Here is a 21,709-nt window from a genome sequence, read left to right as displayed (position 1 = left end):
GAAAATATGCTAAACTATTGCATTGCTCTAACAAAATGTATTTCTAGTTTCCATTCGCAGGTAAAAGAAGCCCAAGTTGACCCTGCCGAAGGAAGATGCCATAGCTTGGAGCCTGGCGAGTTCGTCTATGTAAATGTGTTCAAGAGAAAGAGTAGTCTTCACCCAAGATTTGAGGGTCCGTCCCAGATCCTGTTAACCACCAACACTGCTGTAAAGGTGAAAAAGAGACCAACATGGATCCATGCCTCGCACTGCAAAAGAGCCCCAGAACCCGAGGAAGAGGAATCGCCAACCCCATCAGTAAATGGAAATGGACATTAGGACTATGTTTCCTTGTGACACTTATAATACCTGTAATGCCCGAATTGCATGTAAACACCTTTTTGTATATGTCTTACACTTATGCTAGGGGAACTAATGCCTCCAGTTGTTGGGTATGCACACAGGTGCCCATCTGTACGAAGGGAGGAATTCCATTAAGACCTATCCCCTTTAATTCCAATAAAATGGCATATTGGCTGTTGCAACAAAATTCAGAAAAGGCAGAAGCCATGGAGTTAGAAAGGCTCCAAAGAATCCAGATCTGATTAGATTATTGTCCTAGTTAGGACGAAAGGGGGGAATGTGGAAATTGACATTATACTTAGCATGCTGGGTAGAATAAAATGGCCAAGTAAAAGAACAAACTTGCTTAGGTTGTAGCTAAAGCAAGAAAAAGTAAATGTGTCACAACGTGTCCAGGACCAAGAGATCTTTCATAATACCCACCCACATTGAGGATGTGATAACAGCTATAATTGACTCACTAGCACAAGGGAGGCATAAGGCTATAGAATAGATAAACTATTAATGATTGTCGCTAGACAAAGAAGCAAAACTATTGAGTAAGCTAATCATCTTGGTAACAAGATGATCAGACATGAGTAAGTAAATCATCTTGGTAACAAGATTCAGACAGAACCTCCTGACAGAATATATGATTAACTAACCTTGTCTGGAGATATTTCTGTCCTGCTGACCTTTTGATTGTCCTTGTGCAAACTCTTAATTTGCTAAAATGATACAATACCATTGCACGTGATTTATGGAATGCTTGCTTGTTTGAGTGTATAAATATGTTGCATTCGCTGATGTCCTTTAGAGATGTTGGCCTAGCCTTTGTCCAGGCAGCTCTCTCCTTGTGCAAGTAAAAATTAAACTAACAATCTGACGGTACTGCTTGTGTTTTAGAGTCTTACTCGGAGTCGAAATTTCGACAAAGGGACCAACGTTCACCTTAGCCACACTTTTTTCTTTTTATATAGCTGTAGAAACTCTTGCTATCTGTTTTTATATTTTTTGCTGGTTTACTGTCATAATCTATCTTCCCTTTCTTAATTAATCTTTTAGTTATTCTTTGCTGGCTTTTAAATGCTTTCCAATCTTCTATCCGCCCACTCGATTTGGCTACTTTATATGCCCTTGTTTTCAGTCGGATACTATCCTTTATTACTTTACTAAGCCACGGATGGCTGTCTTTTCTTTTATTCCCCTTTTTCCTCAGTGGAATGTATTTTTCTTGAAAGATGTGAAATATCTCCTTGAATGTAGACCACTGCTCTTGTACCGTCTTACACTTTAATCTGTTTTCCCCGTCCACTTTAGTCAATTCTACTCTCATACCTTCATAGTCTCCTTTATTTAAGCTCAGTATGCTGGTTTGAGATCCAACTCTCTCACCCACAAACTGAATTTGGAATTCAACCATATTATGGTCACTCATTCCAAGGGGATCCTTTAATAGGACATTTTTTATTAATCCTGTCTCATTACACAGGACCAGATCTAAGATTGCCTGCCCCCTGGTTGGTTCAGTTACATACTGCTCAAGGAACCAGTCCCTAATACACTCTATGAACTCTTCCTCAAGGCTGCCATGCCCAATTTGATTAGTCCAGTCAATATGAAAGTTAAAATCCCCCATGATTATAGCTGTTCCCTTATTACAAGCCCCAACTATTTCTTGATTTATACTCCGACCAACAGAGTTGCAACTGTTAAGAGGCCCACAGACTACGCCCACTAGTGACTTTTTCCCCTTATTATTCCTTATCTCCACCCAAACTGTTTCACTATCCTGATCCTTTGACCCAATATCATTTCTGACTATTGCAGTGATTCCATCCTTGATTAACATAGCAACCCCACCTCCCTTTCCTTCCTGTCTGTCCTTCCTAATTGTCAAATACCCTTGTGTGTTTAGTTCCCAGTCATGATCGTCTTGCAGCCATGTTTCCGTAATGGCCACCAGATCATAACCATGTGTAGTTATTTGTACCGTCAACTCGTCTATTTTGTTACGAATGCTGCGTGCATTCAGATAAAGAACTTTCAAATATGTTTTCTGACAATTTATTCCTGTTTTTACCCCTTTTACTACTTTACCTTTATCATCATACATTCTGTCCCTTCCTGACATGCTCTGGTTTTTAATTCCCCCACTGCTACCTTGCTCTATTGTCTTCTCCGCTGTCAATTTTATTTTTCGCTGTCTTAAAACCTCCCCCCCACTAATTAGTTTAAAGCTCTCTCTACAGCCCTAGTTATTCGATTCACCAGGATTCTAGTCCCAGCACTGGCCAAGTGAAGTCCGTCCCAACGGAACAGCTCTCTCCTGTCCCAGTACTGATGCCAGTGTCCCAAGAAGCAAAACCAATTCTCCCACACCAGTCTTTGAGCCACACATTTAAATCTCTAATTTTATTTACCCTAGCCAAATTTGCACGTGGCTCAGGTAGTAATCCAGAAATTATTACCCTTGTGCTTCTGCTTTTTAATTTGGCCCCTAGCTGCTCAAACTCCCTCAGCAGAACCTCTTTCCTTGTCCTAGCTATGTCGTTGGTACCAACATGGACCACGACAACTGGATCCTCCCCCTCCCACTCCAAGTTTCTCTCCAGCCCAGAGGAGATGTCCTTAACCCTGGCACCGGGCAGGCAACACAGCCTTCGGGACTCTCACTCTCGGCTGCAAAGAACCCTATCTATCCCCCTAACGATACTATCCCCTACCACTACAACATTTCTTTTAACTCCCCCCACTTGAATGGCCCCCCGCTCCACGGTGCTGTGACCAGGTTGCTCATCCTCCCCGCAGTCCCCGTTCCCATCCTCACAGGGAGTAAGAGCCTCAAACCTGTTGGACAAGAGCAAGGGCTGCGGCTCCTCCAACACTACCTCCTGGATCCCCTTACCTGCCTCACTTCTAGTCACACCATCCTGTCCCTGACCACGGACTACATCTGAATTAATTAATCTAATTGGTGTGACTACCTCCTGAAACACAGAGTCCAGGTAACACTCCCCCTCCCTGATGTGTCGCAATGTCTGAAGTTTGGTCTCAAGCTCATCAACACGGAGCCGGAGTTTCTCTAGCAGCAAACACTTATCGCAAATGTAATCACCGTGAGCATCAATGGTGTCCACCAGCTCCCACATTTCGCAGTAGTAACACATCACCTGCTCTCCCATTCTATGTAATTCATTAAATTTATTAATATTATTTAAGAAGACCCTCTGCCCCTATTTTAGGTGAAGATCACACCTTTATTTAAAAGAACTTACCAACTTATAAAGGTTTTAAAAAGAAAGACAAAAACAGCCCCTCACTCCCCACTTGCCCGAACTCTCACACTTACCAAACTCTAGATAGGCACTCTTTCGCTGCTCGCACTCCGCGCTGCCCGCGCTCGCACTAGCCTTTTAAACTTTCAGCAGCCAATCAGTGTCCCCTATTCAATTAATTACACTTCCGGTTTTTTACCGATTTTTGCTACCCACAAATACAATTGTGGGAGGGTTAACAGCAGAGAAGTCCAAGTGGATGGGGAGTCCATGTTGAAACCCCAGAAGCAGTACAGCTTCCCTAAAGAGGCTGAGAAGGACCTAGAAAAGGCAGTAGCCTCTCTGGTCTAACAGGGGGTGCTGAGGTCACGAGCCACCCAGGTGAATTCACTGGTTTGCAGACAACACAAAGCTGGGTGGGCGTGTGTGCTGTGAGGAGGATGCCGAGAAGCTCCAGTATGATTTGGACAGGTTGGGTGATTGGGCAGATGCATGGCAGATGCAGCATAATGTGGATAAATGCGAGGTTATCCACTTTGGTGGCAAAAACAGGAAGGCAGATTATTATCTGAACGGCAATAGATTGGGAGAAGGGGAAGTGCAATGAGACCTGGGTGTCTTTGTGCACCAGTCGCTGAAGGTAAGTATGCAGGTGCAACAGGCGGTTAAGAAGGCAAATGGTATGTTGGCCTTCGTAGCGAGAGGGTTCGAGTACAAGAACAAGGATGTCTTGCTGCAGTTGTACAGGGCCTTGAGTATTGTGTGCAGTTTTGGTCGCCCTATTTGAGGAAGGATGTTCTTGCCATGGAGGGAGTGCAGCGAAGATTCACCAGACTGATACCTGGGATGGCAGGAATAACATATGAGGAGAGATTGGGTCAATTGGGCTTATACTCGCTGGAGTTTAGAAGAATGAGAGGGGATCTCATTGAAACTTATAAAATTCTAACAGGTGTAGAGATTTTCGAAATTCAACACCATGAGCGCCCAACAGGCTGAACTGTCCGTGGTGATGTACGTGGTTACCCGCCCCGAAATCTTCCCTACCCCGTACATGATTTGCTCTGACAGCATGATCACTTGCAACTCGTGTACGGAATACCTGGCCATCTGGTCCCGTCGCGGGTATACCTCCGCCGACGGGAGGCCTTTAACAGTAAAGCCCCTGCTGGAGAAAATCCTGGCAACCATGGGGGAGGAAGGCGAGGTCTTCATCCACAAAGTGAAGGCCCATTCCTCCACAGAACCCCGCAGCCAGGGTAACCAGCAAGCCGACATGCTGGCCAAGGAGGGTGCACACACAGGCACTTTCTGGGACCCGTATGGGTCCGGGCCCATGGCGGCAGTTAGAGGCAGGGCTGGGACCCAAGGGAGCTTAGGGGTAGTGTTAGCCCTGGACCTTAAAATGGTCCAAGCCCAGGACCCTGTCCTGAAAGTCGTCATGAGTGCAGTAATGGAGGGCAGGAAGTTAGAAGGCCCTTACGGCACAGCCCCCCTCTCCATAAGGGAAGGAACAGTGGGTAGTGCCCCAGCAACACTGGAGGGAGTTCCTTCAGCTGGCCCATGAGGGGCCAGGAGCGGGACACCCCGGGCCTGAGACCACCTGGCAACGGGTGGAACAGGCGGGATGGTGGCCAGGACTCCGGAAGGACGTCCGCGAGTTCTGTGCTAGCTGTCTCGTGTGTGCTGCAAATAGCCCCGACCCCCACAGAAGGAAGGTACCCATGGGACATGTTAGGAGGGTAGAGGGACCATGGCAGTCGATCCAGATCGACTACATCGGGCCCCTGCCCACCACCCAGGGAGGCTACAAATACTGCCTGGTGAATCTTCGCTGCACTCCCTCCATGGCAAGCACATCCTTCCTCAGATAAGGTGACCAAAACTGCACACAATACTCAAGGTGTGGTCTCACCAAGGCCCTGTACATCTGCAGCAAGACATCCTTGTTCCTGTACTCGAATCCTCTCGCTACGAAGGCCAACATACGATTTGCCTTCTTAACCGCCTGCTGCACCTGCATGCTTACCTTCAGTGACTGGTGCACAAGGACACCTAGGTCTCGTTGCACTTCCCTTCTCCCAATCTATTGTCATTCAGATAATAATCTGCCTTCCTGTTTTTGCTACCAAAGTGGATAACCTCGCATTTATCCACATTATACTGCATCTGCCATGCATCTGCCCAATCACCCAACCTGTCCAAATCATACTGGAGTTTCTCGGCATCCTCCTCACAGCACATACACCCACCCAGCTTTGTGTCGTCTGCAAACTTGGAGATATTACATCTAGTTCCCTTGTCTAGATCATTAATATATATTGTGAATAGCTGGGGTCCTAGGACCGATCCTTGCGGTACCCCACTAGTCACTGCCTGCCACTCGGAAAAGGACCCGTTTATTCCAACTCTTTGCTTCCTGTCTGCCGACCAGTTCTCTATCCAAGTCAGTACCTTGTCCTCAATCCCATGTGCTTTAACTTTACACGCTAATCTCTTATGCGGCACCTTATCGAAAGCCTTCTGAAAGTCCAAATACACCACATCCACTGGTTCTCCCTTATCTATTCTACCAGTTACATCCTCAAAAAATTCCAGTAGATTAGTCAAGCATGATTTACCTTTTGTAAATCCATGTTGACTTTGTCCGATCCTGTCACTGTTTTCCAAGTGCTCTGCTATTACATCTTTTATAATGGACTCTAGCATTTTCCCCACTACTGATGTCAGGCTTACCGGTCTGTAATTCCCCGTTTTCTCTCTACCACCTTTTTTGAATAGTAGGGTAACATTAGCTATCCCCCAATCCATGGGAACTGTTCCAGATTCTATAGAATTTTAGAAGATGACCAGCAATGCATCTATTATTTCTAGGGCCACTTCCTTAAGTACCCTAGGATGTAGATTATCAGGCCCTGGGGATTTATCGACCTTCAATCCCGTCAATTTCCCAAACACCATTTCCCTATAAATACTGATTTCATTCAGTTCCTCCCTCTCATTAGACACTTGAGAGAGGACTGTAAGGCGACGTGGCAGGATTGTATGAAATAATGGGTCAGATTTTCCGACCCCCACGGGTGTGTACGAGGTGTGTACGCACCCATAGGGGCCGCGCAAGTGCCGGGTTTAGGTATGCGAAGCACATGCACTAAAACCTGACACCTACGATCCATCAAGAATCCTCTTGACAGATCATCCGCCTGCCCCGGGCGAAGGACCTCCGCAGGCAGGGAGTTCCGCTTTCTGCACAACCTCCGCCCGCTGAAAGCCTTTAAAAGCGTGAGGGGGGAAAATTCAGTATCGTCCCGTTTGGGGGCGCCATTATCAGCCGTGTGCAAAAGTTTAGCGCCTGGTGCTAATTATCGCCTCCGACGGCAAACTTGGATTTTATCGCCCCTGGAGGTGATTGGAGCGCTAAATCAGGCGCTTCACACCTGTCTTAAGGCGCAAAGACCAAGGAGAGAGGCGCTACCTCAGAGCGCTGGCGAAGCAAGGAAGGGCAAATCAAAATGAACCTGCAAAGTGCTGCTCAGTACCCAAGACTCCTTCGCACAGCGTTGAATCTCTCCAGAAGTCTCTCTCTCTCTCAGAAAGCGTGGTGCAAAAATGTCACCAACAAAAAAAGGCAGGAAGCGGTCGCCTTTAAATAGCGCTCCCCCAGTCCCTTTCCCGACTGCAAAACACTCTCCTCAAACTGTCGTTGCTAGTGGCAGGCGGTAAGGCAGGGGGCGCCACTCAGTATCCGGTCCGGGGCACTACCGGGGCACTGCGCACTCGACTGATGTCACGATCTGCCGGCGCAGGAGATCGTGGCGGTAGTGTTTAGCGCCGCCGCAAAATGTCTAGTTAATTTCGCGAGTGGCGCAAACATCGCCGCGCCCGGGCGCTAGTTGCTTTGCACCCCATTGGCGCCCTCTTAAGGCGCTAACGGGAGACGCAAACCAACTGAATTTTTCCCCCTAAGATTAAAAAAAAAATAATTTCACTCATTTATAATTTTAAAATACTTTTAGAAAAGGTAAGTTTATTTTTAACCCTGTAAAAAACTTTAAGTATTTTTTCCTAAAAATTTAAGTTTGGTTTAAAATATTTAATTTAATGTAATTTTAACTAATTTTACATTTTTGATTTTAATAAAAATGTATTTGATGTTTAACTGCTTTTTAAGTGATCCCCATTCACACTTTTGACAGATCCGTGCGTACAAACCTGTCAAAAGTGTGAAGGGGGATTCTCTTCTTTGATTGGTTCCCCATGGCTCACGTGATCCCAGGGGCAATTGCGAACTGTATGCGCCCCTGGGATACCTGGGCCTCTAAGCATTCCGCAGTGGACAGGCCCAGGATCGGAAGTCTCGGGACCTACGGAGCCAGCAGGTAAGTGCATAGATTTTTCCCGCAGGCAGCCTCCGATCGGAAATTCAGGCCCAATATTTTTTCTTAAAATAATCATAAGACTACGAGGCTGGAGAAAGCCCTGAAGCTATGCAAACAATCTGGCCTAATTGAACTTTGTAGACACAGCAAACAAGGCAGTTAACAAGGAACCAGAACACAATGTGTGGTGACCTAAGGGTTTGCTAACCAAATCGTCTCTGAGCAGATCGGTGAGTGATCATGCACAGACACCCTATAAAAAGTAATGAATTCTGAACTCCGGACACAGACGGGAAACACAGCTGAGAGGAACCCGGGGACCGCAGCCAAGAGGAAGACGGGACTGCAGCCAACAACAACAAAAACAAGTTGTATTTATATAGTGCCTTTAACATAGTAAAACGTCCCCAGGTGTTGCACAGGAGTATTTTAAGACAAAAAAATTGACACCGACCCACGTAAGGATAAATTAGGGCAGGTGACCAAAAGCTAGGTCAAAGAGGTAGGTTTTAAGGAGCGTCTTAAAGGAGGAAAGAGAGGTAGCGAGGTAGACAGGTTTAGGCAGGGAATTCCAATGCTTCGGGCCGAGGCAACAGAAGGCACGGCTACCAAAGGTTGAGCGATTATAATGAGGGATGCTCAAGAGGGAAGAGTTAGAGGAACGCAGATATCTCGGGGGGTTGTGGGGCTGAAGCAGATTACAGAGATAGGGAGGGGCGAGGCCATGGAGGGATTTGTAAACAAGGATGAGAATTTTGAAATCGAGGCGCTGCTTAACCGGGAGCCAATGTAGGTCAGTGAGCACAGGGGGTGATGGGCAAACGGGACTTGGTGCGGGTTAGGACACGGGCAGCAGAGTTTTGGATGACCTCAACTTTATGTCGGGTGGAATGTGGGAGGCCAGCCAGGAGTGCGTTGGAATAGTCAAGTCTAGAGGTAACAAAGGCATGGATGAGGGTTTCAGCAGTGGATGAGCTGAGGCAAGGGTGGAGACGGGTGATGTTACGGAGGTGGAAGTAGGTGGATATGTGGTCGGAAGCTCATTTCAGGGTCAAATATGACACCAAGGTTGCGAACAATGTGGTTCAGCCTCAAACAAATGTTAGGGAGAGGGATGGAGTCAGTGGCTTGGGAGCGGAGTTTGTGGTGGGGACCGAAAACAATGGCTTCGGTCTTCCCAATATTTAATTGGAGAAAATTTCTGCTCATCCAGAATCTATATGTCGGACAATCGGTCTGACAATTTAGACATCGTGGAGGGGTCGAGAGAAGAGGTAGTGCAGTAGAGCTGGGTGTCTTTAGCGTACATGTGTAAACTGACGATGTGTTTTTGGATGATTTCACCAAGGGGCAACATGTAGATGAGAAATAGGAGGGGGCCAAGGATAGATCCTCGAGGGACACCAGAGGTAACAATGCAGGACTGGGAAGAGAAGCTGTTGCAGGTGGTTCTCTGGCTATGATTAGATAGATAAGAATGGAGCCAGACGAATGCAGTCCCACCCAGCTGGATGACGGTGGAGAGGCGTTGGAGAAGGATGGAGTGGTCAACCGTGTCAAAGGCAACAGACAAGTCAAGAAGGAAGAGGAGGGATAGTTTACCTTTGTCACAGTCACAAAACATGTCATTTGTGACTTTGATGAGAGCCGTTTCGGAACTGTGGCAAGGGGCGGAAACATGATTGGAGGGATTCAAACATGGAATTGCAGGAAAGATGGGCACGGATTTGGGAGGCGATAACATGTTCAAGGACTTTGGAGAGGAAAGGGAGGTTGGAGATGGGGCGGTAGTTTGCAAGGACGGAAGGGTCAAGGGTTAGTGTTTTGAGGAGAGGGGTGATGACGGCAGATTTGAGGGAGAGGGGTACAGAACCTGAGGAGAGAGAACTGTTAACAAAGAGAAAGACAGGATCCTGCCAGGTGAATCAGACCCATTGACCTACAACCAACTCGGATTGATCAACAGAAGTTCATAGTATGTATTGGCCAAACGCGTGTAAGGGCACAGATATTACGTGTAAGTGCACAGATATTGCATGTAAGGGCATAGATATTGCAAAATAATCCATAGTTAAGTGCATAATTATTGCAAACATTATTGATCGAATTCAATAAAGTACCGTTTCATCAGATCTTGTTTGACCTTGTAGTATTTCAATAGGTCTCGGGGTCTTACACATGGGATCTTTTTACAGCCACCTGAGAGAGCAGACGGGGACTCAGTTTAACGACTCATCCAAAAGACAGCACCTCGGACAGTGCAGCACTCCCTCAGCACTGCACTGGAGTGTCAGCCTAGATTTTTGCGCTCAAGTCTCTGGAGTGGGACTGTGAACCCCGAACCTTCTGACTCAGAGGCGAGAGTGCTGCCCACTGAGCCACGGCTAACACTATTGATTGAATCCACCTAGCCTCACCTTACTGAGTCCCTCCTGACTGCCGTTGGTGACACATAGATCCATCTGTCCTTGTTCAGGACTGTAGTTAACAGTTGGAGGATTATGAAGAACTTTTTGGAGATCCTTCATCCAGGAGATTAATTCTGGAATTCTGTAAAACACAAGCATGACATTGTTTAACCCTTTGGAAATCTGGCTGTGGACTTTCTGAAGGATTTCAGGATAGCTGGTTCGGAAGACTGGATGAATAAAGTAAACGGTAGAATTCGTCCTCTCATTTAAAAATATGGTTGTGGTCTATTTTTCCCTGTAATTGACGACCTTCCAACGAACTCGCATTCACAGAATCACAGAAACCCCACAGTGCAGATAGAGGCCATTTCGGCCCATCGAGCCTGCACCAACACATATCCCACCCGATCCCCGTAACCCCACGTATTTAATTCCCCTAACATTAAGGGTCAATTTATCATAGCCAATCAACCTAACCCGCACATCTTTGGACTGTGGGAGGAAACCGGAGCACCCGGAGGAAACCCACGCAAACATGGGGAGAATGTGCAAACTCCACACAGACAGTCACCCGAGGCCGGATTCGAACCCGGGTCCCTGGCGCTGTGAGGCAACAGTGCTAACCACTATGTCACCATTTCAAAGCCACTTGTTCCAACTATTTCAGTCGTGATTCATTAATGACAAGAGAAAAAGTGGGCATTCTCCCGTTGTTCATTAAATCAGACTTTCAATCCCTAAATGACCTACAGCGCAATCCTTTCAGTTCTTCCACCCTCCATAAACTTCAGCTCATCCAAATCTCTGCTGCCCGCAAACTAACTCGCACCCATCACCTCTGTGCTCGCTTTACCTACATTGACTCTCAGTCTAGCAATATAGATTTTAAAATTCTCGTCCTTGTGTTCAAATCCCTACATGGCCTCGCCCCTCCCTTACTCTGTAACCTCCTCCAGTCCCACAACCCTCCAAGATCTCTGCACTCCAGCAATTTTGGTCTCTTGTGAAGCCCCGATTATCGTCACTCCACCATTTATGGCCGTGCCTTCAGCTGCCGAGGCCCCATGCTCTGGAATTCCCGCCCTAAACCTCTCCGCCTCTTTACCTCTCTATCCCTCTCTGAAAGCTGATAAATCCCCAGGGCCTGATAATCTGCATCCCAAAGTACTAAAAGAGGTAGCCATGGAAATAGTGGATGCATTGGTTGTCATCTTCCAAAATTCTATAGATTATGGAACAGCTCCTGTAGATTGGATCGTGGCAAATGTAACCCCACTGCTTAAAAAAGGAGGGAGAGAGAAAATAGGGAACTACAGACCGGTTAGCCTAACATCAGTAGTAGGGAAAGAGGTAGAGTCTATTATAAAGGATGTGATAACTTGACACTTAGAAAATATCAATGGGATTAGACAAAGTCAACATGAATTTATGAAAGGGAGGTCATGTTTGACAAACCTACTGGAGTTTTTTGAGGATGTAACTGGTAGAATAGATAAGGGAGAACCAGTGGATGTGGTGTATTTGGATTTTCAGAAGGTCTTTGATAAAGTCCCACATAAGAGGTTAGTGTGCAAAATTAAAGCACATGGGATTGGGGGTAATATACTGGCATGGATTGAATGGTGGAGCAGGCTCGAAGGGCCGAATGGCCTACTCCTGCTCCTATTTTTCTATGTTTCTATCTACCTCTCCTCCTTTAAAACACTCTTTAAAACCTACCGCTTTGACCAAGTTTTTGTTCATCTGTCCCAATATCTCCTTATGTGGCTCGGTGTCAAATTTTGTTTGATAACGCTTCAGAGTTTAGGGGCTGGACAACTGAAGGCACGGCCACCAATGGTGGAGTGATGAGAATCAGGGTTACGCAAGAGGCCAGAATTGGAGGAGTCCAAAGGTCTGATTAAGTAGAGGAAGTGATCTGTTGTGATGTGAGACACCGTGAATAATCCTCTGAATTTCCACAGTGAGCTCGAACACCACCAGAAAGAATAATTATTATAAAACCCCAATCTTTACAAATGCTTTTATCTCACAATGTGGGCATCACATTTATTGACCCATCCCTAGTTGCCTCGAGAAGGTGACGATTCAACATAGAACACTTCAGAGGGCAGTTAAGAGTCAATCGCGTTGGTTGTGGGACTGGAGTCACATATAGGCCCAGATTGGGTAACGACAGCAGGATTCCTTCCCTAAAGGGACTTCAGTGAACCAGTAGGGCTTTTAAGACAATCCGACAGCTTCCTGGTCACTTTTACCTGACTCTAGCTTTTTTGTAAACTGAATTCAAATTCTACGCTTCTGGGCATATCTGAGGGTGAGCAGTTCAGTTGCCGTAGGTGATAAGTGTAGTCTCCACTTACCCTGCTGAAGCGGAGTACTGCAGCGCCTTATTCATTATATCGGTACCGAAGGTGATGCTTAGCCCATCCTTCATGGTGAAGCTGGCGGACTCAAAGGGGAACATACTGGGGTTCGGCATTCCTACGGCCAAAGAGATCATGGTCGGTGGGGCCTTCAGTTGCAGGTCAGCTGAAAACAAGCAAAAATATTCCAGGTCACCATTGTCATTATTGAATACAACAATTCACATTTGTATTAGCAACCCTCAAGTGTACATTAGGGGGGAATGGGAGTGGGGTGGGGAGGATGTCAAAACCGGAGATAAGAGAGAGAGAGAGAAAAAGAGTGAGCGAGAGAGAGAAAGCAAAAGCGAGAAAGAGAGAGAGAGAGAGACAAAGAGAGAGAAAAAGAGAAAGATAGAAAGAGAATGAGGGAGAGAAAGAAACATAGAAACATAGAAGATAGGAGCAGGAGTAGGCCATTCGGCCCCTCGAGCCTGTTCCGCCATTTAATGAGATCAAGGCTGATCTTCCAAATTCAGTACCCTATCCCTGCTTTCTCCCCATATCCCTTGATCCCTTTAGCTTAAGAAATATATCGAACTCCTTTTTGAATATATTTAATGAATTTGCCTCAACTGCCTTCTGTGGTAGAGAATTCCACAGGTTCACCACTCTCTGGGTGAAGAAATTCCTCCTCATCTCAGTCCTAAATGGCTTACCCCTTATCCTTAGACTGTGACCCCTGGTTCTGGACTCCCCGACCATCAGGAACATCCTTCCTGCATCTAGTCTGTCCAGTCCTGTCAGAATTTTATAAGTTTCAATGAGATCCCCACTCATTCTTCTAAACTCTAGCGAATATAAGCCTAATCAACCCAATCTCTCCTCGTACGTCATTTCTGTCATCCCAGGTATCAGTCTGGTGAATCTTCGCTGCACTCTCTCCATGGCAAGAACATCCTTCCTCAGATAAGGCGACCAAAACTGCACACATTACTCAAGGTGTGGTCTCACCAAGGCCCTGTGCAACTGCAGCAAGACATCCTTGCTCCTGTACTCAAATCCTCTCGCTATGAAGGCCAACATACCATTTGCCTTCTTAACCGCCTGCTGCACCTGCATGCTTACCTTCAGCGACTGGTGCACAAGGACACCCAGGTCTCATTGCACTTCCCCTTTTCCCAATCTATTGCCATTCAGATAATAATCTGTCTTCCTGTTTTTGCCACCGAAGTGGATAACCTCGCATTTATCCACATTATACTGTATTTGCCATGCATCTGCCCAATCACCCAACCTGTCCAAATCATACTGAAGTTTCTCTGCATCCTCTTCACAGCACACACGCCCACCCAACTTTGTGTCATCTGCAAACTTGGAGATATTACATCTAGTTCCCTCATCTAGATCATTTATATATATTGTGAATAGCTGGGGTCCGAGCACCGATCCCTGCGGTACCCCACTAGTCACTGCCTGCCACTCGGAAAAAGACCCATTTATTCCAACTCTTTGCTTCCTGTCTGCCAACCAGTTCTCTATCCAAGACAGCACCTTACCCCCAATCCCATGTGCTTTAACTTTGCACGCTAATTTCTTATGCGGGACCTTATCGAAAACCTTCTGAAAGTCCAAATACACCACATCCACTGGTTCTCCCTTATCTATTCTACCAGTTACATCCTCAAAAAATTCCAGTAGATTAGTCAAGCACGATTTACCTTTTGTAAATCCATGTTGACTTTGTCCGACCCTGTCACTGTTTTCCAAGTGCTCTGCTATTACATCTTTTATAATGCACTTTAGCATTTTCCCCACCACCGATTTCAGACTTACTGGTCTATAATTCCCCGTTTTCTCTCTACCACCTTTTTTAAATAGTGGGGTTACATTAGCTATCCTCCAATCCATGGGAACCATTCCAGAGTCTATGGGATTTAGGAAGATGACGAGCAATGCATCTACTATTTCTAGGGCCACTTCCTTAAATACCCTAGGATGTAGATTATCAGGCCCTGGGGATTTATCGGCCTTCAATCCTGTCAATTTCCCTAACACCATTTCTCTACAAATACTGATTTCATTCAATTCCTCCCTCTCATTAGACCCCATGTTCTCTGACATCTCTGGGAGGTTATTTGTGTCCTCCTTTGTGAAGACAGAACCAAAGTATGTATTTAATTGGTCTGCCATTTCTTTGTTCCCCATTATAAATTCCCCTGATTCTGACGGCAATTGGCCTACGCTTGACTTCACCAATCTTTTTCTCTTCACATATCTATAGAAGCTTTTACAGTCAGTTTTTATGTTCCCTGAAAGCTTACTCTCATATTCTATTTTCCCCCTCTTAATTAATCCTTTTGTCCTCCTTTGCTGAGAGAAATAAAGAGAAAAAGAGAAAGAGAATGCGAGAGGGGGAAAGGGAGAGAAATAGAGAGAGAATGAGAGAGAGAGAAAAAGATTTGAGACGAAATTCAGAAATGTAATAAACAGTGAGGAGGATAGTAACAGACTTCAGGTGGACATAGACAGACTGGTGAAATGGGCAGACACATGGCAGATGAAGTTTAATGCAGAGAAGTGTGAAATAATGATTCATGAGGAGAGGCACTATAAACCAAATGGTACAATTTTAAAGGGGTGCAGGAACAGGGAGGCCTTGGGATATATGTTCACAAATTTTTGAAGGTGGCAGGACAAGCAGCTTTACTCCTTGGCTTTATTAGTAGGGGAATAGAACACAAAAGCAAGGAAGTTATGCTGAAACTTTATAAAACACTGGTTAGGCCTCAGCTGGAATACGGTGTCCTGTTCTGGGCACCACACTTTAGGAAAGATGTCAAGGCCTTGGAGAGGGTGCAGAGGAGATTTCCTAGAATGGTACGAGGGATGAAGGAGTTTAGTTATGTGGAGAGACTGGAGAAGCTGGGATTGTTCTGCTTAGAGCAGAGAAGGTTAAGAGGCGATTTGATAGAGGTGTTCAAAATTATGAAGGGTGTTGATAGAGTAAATAAGGTCTGGCCTATATCCAGACCCACAGCAATGTGGGTGACCATTAACCTGCCCTCGGGAATGGCCTAGCAAGCCACTCAGTTATAACAAATAACAACAGAAAATGCTGGAAATACTCAGCAGGTCAGACAGCATCCGTGGAGAGAGAAACAGAGTTAACGTTTCAGGTCTGGGACCCTTCATCAGAACTGGAAAAAGCTGGAGATGTAACAGATATTAAGCAGGTGCAGAGACAGGGTGGGGGGGGTGGTTAGGAGGGGAGGAAGGAATTGAAAGAATATCCTGTCATTTTGTAAGAGGCAGGAAAGATAAAATGTTGCAAATGGGAATGGCAAAAATCACACTGCATGAAAAATGGGGGCAGGGATTATTGTCTGAAATTGTTGAACCCGATGTTGAGTCCGGCAGGCTGCAAAGTGCCCAATCGAAAGATGAGGTGCTGTTCCTCGAGCTTACGTTGAGCTTCATTGGAACAATGTAATAGGCCGAGGACAGAGAGATCAGAGTGGGAGTGAAGCGGAGAATTAAAGTGACAGGCGACCGGAAGCTCAGGGTCACCCTTACAGACTGAACGGAGGTGTTCCACAAAGCGGTCGCCCAACCTGCGTTTGGTCTCCCCAATGTAGAGGAGACCGCATCGTGAGCAGCGAATACAGTATATTAAATTGCAAGAAGTACAAGTAAATCGCTGTTTCACCTGGAAGGGGTGTTTGGGGCCCTGGACAGTGGGAAGGGAGGAGGTGAAAGGGCATGTGTTGCATCTCCTGCGCTTGGACCTGATGGCCTACCATCCTAGGGTTTTAAAAGAGGTGGCTGCAGAGAAAGTGGATGCATTGGTTGTGATCTTCCAAAATTCCCTAGATTCTAGAACGGTCCCAGGGGATTGGAAGGTAGCAATTGTAACCCCGCTATTCAAGAAAGGAGGGCGAGACAAAACAGGGAACTACAGGCCAGTTAGCCTGACATCAGTTGTTGGGAAAATGCTGGCATCCATTATTAAGGAAGTGGTATCGGGGCACTTACAAAATCATAATATGATTAGGCAGTGTCAACATGGTTTTATGAAAGGGAAATCATGTTTAACAAATTTATTAGAGTTTTTTGAGAATGTAACTAGCAGGGTAGGTAAAGGAAAACCAGTGGGTGTAATATATTTGGATTTCCAAAAGGCATTCGGTAAGGTGCCACATAAAAGGTTGCTACGCAAGATAAGGGCATATGGGGTTGAGGGTAATATATTAGTATGGATAGAGGATTGGTTAATGGACAGAAAACAGAGCGTATGGATAAACGGGTCATTTTCCAGTTAGCAAGCTGTAACTAGTGGGGTGCCGCAAGGATCAGTGCTGGGGCCACCAGCCCGATTAGCTGAAACACCATCGACAGGATAACCAAGCCCCGCTCTCGACAGCCTCTCCTGCAAATCTTCAACTCCGATGAATCAGAGGCGGATGCCCATGGTCGACACCCGTTTCTTCTGTTCGTTTGATTTATTTTTTTTCTTTCTTCTGGCCTCGACCTCTGATAACTTCGCTTCAGGGATGGATCCCCATGAGGAGGTGCAGACTGTAGGTAAGTTTGGATCTGCTCGTCACCAGTATTATGTCCGTGTGTAATTGAGACACGGACTGCAGGAGTTGATTATAACAGGTCTTTACTGAGTGGAGGCAACCTGGAACTACTATGCAAAAGTTACTACACAGGCTTATATACAGGGGTGGTCACTACTGGTACTGCAGTATACAGGGGCTGCAGAATATAGTTCCTTCTGCAAAGTACATACACTACACTGACGATACAAAGCTAGGCGGGTAAGTAAGCTGTGAGAAGGACACAAAGAGCCTGCAATGGGATACAGATATATTAAGTGAGTGGGCATTAAGTTGGCAGATGGAGTATAATGTGGGGAAAAGTAAGGTTATTCACTTTGGTAGGAAGAATAGAAAAACAAAATACTTTTTAAATGGTGAAAAACTATTAAATGTTGATGTTCAGAGAGAGTTAGGTGTCCTCGTACAGGAAACACAGAGAGTTAGTAAGCAGGTACAGCAAGCAGTTAGGAAGGCAATCGGCATGTTGGCCTTTATTGCAAGGGGGTTGAAGCAAAGAGTAAGGAAGTCTAACAACAATTATACAGGGCTTTGGTGAGACCATACCTGGAGTACTGTGCACAGTTTTGCTATCCTTATCTGAGAAAGGACATACATGCCTTGGAGGCAGTACAACGAAGGTTCACTAGATTGATCCCTGGGATGAGAGGGTTGTCCTATGAGGAGAGATTGTGTAGAATGGGCCTATACTCTCTGGAGTTTAGAGGAATGAGAGGTGATCTCATTGAAACATATAAGATTCTGAGGGGGATTGACAGGGTAGATGCTGAGGGGTTGTTTCCCCTGGCTGGAGAGTCTAAAACTAGGGGACATAGTCTCAGGATAAGGGGTCGGCCATTTAAGACTGAGATGAGGTGGAATTTCTTCACTCAGAGGGTAGTGAATCTTTAGAATTCTCTACCCCAAAGAGCTGTGGATGCTGAGTCATTGAGTATATTCAAGACTGAGATTGATAGATTTTTGGACTCTAGGGGAATCAAGGAATATGGGGATCGGGCAGGAAAGTGGAGTTGACGTCGAAGATCAGCCATGATCAGCCTACTCCTGCTCCTAATTCTTATGTTCTTATGATCTGTGTTGGGGCCTCAAATATTCACCTTATTTATTATTGACTTAGATGACAGGATAGAAAGCTACAGATCCAAATTGGCCGACATTGTAAGATTTAAAGATAGGCTGCATTGTAAGCAGTGTAGATAGAAGCATAAAATTACAAAGAAATATTGATAGATTAAGCGAATGGGCAAAACGGTGGCAAATGGATTTCATTGTAGCAAATGTGAGGTTCAAATGTGTGGACCTAAAAAGGACAGAACAGGGCACTTTCTAAATGGTGAAAAGCTGAAAGTACTGGACTTGGAGGTCCAGGTACTGTACATAGATCATTAAAATGTCATGAACAGGTCCAGAAAATAATCAAAAAGGCTAATGGAATGCTGGCCTGTATATCTAGAGGACTAGAGTACAAGGGGGTAGAAGTTATGCTGCAGCTATACAAAACCCTGGTTAGACCACACCTGGAGCACTGTGAGCAGTTCTGGGCACCACACCTTAAGAAGGATATATTGGCCTTGGAGGGAGTGCTGCTTAGGTTTACCAAAATAATACCCGGACTTCAAGGGTTAAGTTATGAGGAGAGATTACACAAACTATGGGTGTATTCCCTGGAATTTAGACGTTTAAGGGGAGAATTGATCAAAGTTTTCAAGATATTAAGGGGAACCGATAGGGTAGATAGAGAGAAACGATTTCTGCTGGTTGGGGATTCTAGGACTAGGGGGCATAGTCTAAAAATTATAGGCAGGCCTCTCAGGAGTGAAATTAGGAAACACTTCTACACACAAACAAGAAGTTTGGAACTCTCTTACGCAAACGGCAATTGATGCTAGATCAATTGTTAATTTTAAATCTGAGATTGATAGATTTTTGTTAACCAAAGCTATTAGGGGATATGGGGTAAAGGCGGGTATATGGAGTTAGGTCGTGGATCAGCCATGATCTCATTGAATGTCGGAACAGGCTCGAGGGGCTGAATGGCCTACTCCTGTTCCTATGTTCCTAATGTGTCAGAGTTTTGTACAAAGCTACAGCCTCTTCACTAGATCTCCTAACTGATCGTGTAGGGACTACAATGCGGGCAGGGCGGGTGAATAACTCTCTCTGGATCTGTTTTCAGTAATACAAGACCAGCAGTGACAGATTTGTTCTCCTACTTACCTAGCGCGCTAATCGGTGATGTTCTCCGAGCTGCACTTACTGCATTGATAAATCTGAAGTAATTCATGATGCCTGCAATAAAGAATTATACATTTTGAATATAGATGAACAAAGTAACAAGGCAGTTTAATGAACGTTTTATATTACTGCCTTTCCCATACTGTGGATGTCATCTCCAATTGCCAACTTGCCATATTAAATACAAAGACACCTGTAGTGTCCGTGTGTAGATAAAGACACTGAAGACAGGAGTTGGTTCATAGGTATTTACTAAGCAAGTCTGGGGGGGGGGTTCTAAAGGATATACACAATACACAGGCTTATATAGCCCAAGTGGCAATTACCGGCATTACGCACACCTGGGGCTCTTAAAGGCACATACACCATAATTCCTCCCCTTCTAGCTAACTAGTACATCATATTTTAAGTAATTATTAATTACATGTTATATGCAAAATAATATACATTGCTGTATTAATTAATTATAAGTTAGTCTCTCAGGAGGCTTCCTGACTCGGTCCGGATAACGCCTCGGGGGTGTAGTAGTTTCTGGTGGTGTAGTAGGTTCTTCTGGCAAGGCTGATTCGGCTTGAAGGCCAGTGTCGGGTTCATCGGGCTCCAGTATCACCGGATCGGAGGTAGATATGGGTATCTCTACTTCATCGTTAGATGTATAGAGTGGTGGTGTAGGTTGTCCCTTTTCGGATGACTTGATGATTTGGTCAGCATGGCGCCTTATTATGCTGTCTCCGATGTCCACGGTATACATCAGTGGTCCTAATCGTGTGCAGATAGTTCCAGGCTGCCATTTCTCGGTACGGTAGTCCCGGGCCAAAACAGGTTGGCCTATCTGGAAGGCCCTAGTTGGCCTTTCATTCATGCCCTGAAACTGCCGGTTCTCCACGTCCCTTCGGATGTTGGGCTTGACCAAATCCAGCCGGCATCTTAGGTTTCTATTGTAGAACATCATGGCGGGAGTTTGGTTAGTAACCATATGCGTTGCATTCCTATATGCAAATAAGAAGTTATCCACCTTGTGCTGAAGTTTTATGTCTTCATTACCCATGGCCTTGATGGCCTTCTTGAAGGTCTGGACAAACCTTTCAGCCAATCCATTGGTGGCGGGATGGTATGGGGCGGACGTGTAGTGCTTTACCCCATTGTTCTTTAAGAACTTTCTGAATTCTTCGGACATAAATTGCAGTCCATTATCAGAACATATCTGCTCCGGCAGCCCATTCCTGGCAAATATGGTCCTTAATACTGTGATGGTTTTTTCCGTGGTGGTGGAGGACATCTTTATTACCTCCGGCCACTTGGAGTGTGCATCAACTGCGATTAAGAACATTGAGTCCATAAATGGACCAGCAAAGTCGATGTGCACCCTTTGCCAGGGAGATGAGGGCCACTCCCATGGATGTAGAGGGGCCAGTGGCGGAGCATTTTGGACCTTCTGGCATCCTAGGCAGCTCTTGGTCATGTCTTCGATGTCTCCATCGATACCTGGCCACCATACAAACGCCCTAGCTAGGTTCTTCATTTTCACTCCACCCAGATGCCCCTCGTGAAGCTCCTTTAGCACTTTATCCTGGAGTTTGGGTGGAATCACCACTCTGGATCCACACATCAAGGTTCCTCGGCACACTGACAGCTGTTCTCTTCTTTGCGAGAATGCTGGCAACAGTGGTTCGCCATGTGCTGGCCATCCCTTCACTGTTAAATCGTAGACCCATGAGAGAGTAGGGTCATTTCTTGTCTCCCTTTCAATGGCAGAATTTGTCACCGGTAGACATTCCACTATGGTAGAGTGGAATATCTCTACTAGGTCTACTGTAGGTGCCTCTTCAATCGTTGGCAACGGTAGGCGTGATAAACCGTCAGCATTCCCATGCTGTTTTGACCCTTTGTATTCAATGTTGTATTGGTGTGCCCCTAGAAAAAGGGACCACCTCTGTAGTCTTTGTGCCGTCATAATGGGGACACCTTTTTTAGGGTTGAATATGGAGATGAGGGGTTGATGGTCAGTCAGCAAGGTAAATTTTTGTCCGTGTAGGTAATGGTTGAATTTCTTCACTCCCCATACCAGGCTGAGTGCTTCCCTGTCTATCTGGGCATAGTTATGCTCAGCTGAGT

At 45.6% G+C, this 21,709-nt stretch overlaps 1 protein-coding gene across 1 annotated transcript in view; it reads right to left on the bottom strand.

Moving 5' to 3' along the window:
- Window positions 1-21,709, bottom strand: part of LOC147124005 (kynurenine/alpha-aminoadipate aminotransferase, mitochondrial-like) — a 121,061-nt gene that overhangs the window by 65,364 nt on the left and 33,988 nt on the right. Inside the window, exons 2-4 of the mRNA XM_085977001.1 lie at window positions 19,577-19,648; window positions 12,756-12,924; window positions 10,399-10,531 (exon numbers count right to left, since the gene is read on the bottom strand). Coding sequence (XP_085833127.1) covers window positions 10,399-10,531; window positions 12,756-12,924; window positions 19,577-19,643 — 369 coding nt within the window. The 5' untranslated portion in view covers window positions 19,644-19,648. The remainder of the gene's footprint in view (window positions 1-10,398; window positions 10,532-12,755; window positions 12,925-19,576; window positions 19,649-21,709) is intronic.

Source organism: Somniosus microcephalus, chromosome 1, assembly GCF_052327205.1.
Source record: "Somniosus microcephalus isolate GS21.2 chromosome 1, FLI_Smic_1.0, whole genome shotgun sequence".
In the NCBI taxonomy this organism is placed as follows: Eukaryota; Metazoa; Chordata; class Chondrichthyes; order Squaliformes; family Somniosidae; genus Somniosus; species Somniosus microcephalus.
Note: the sequence above shows the minus strand (reverse complement) of the source record. Positions and strands in the feature narration are given on the sequence as shown.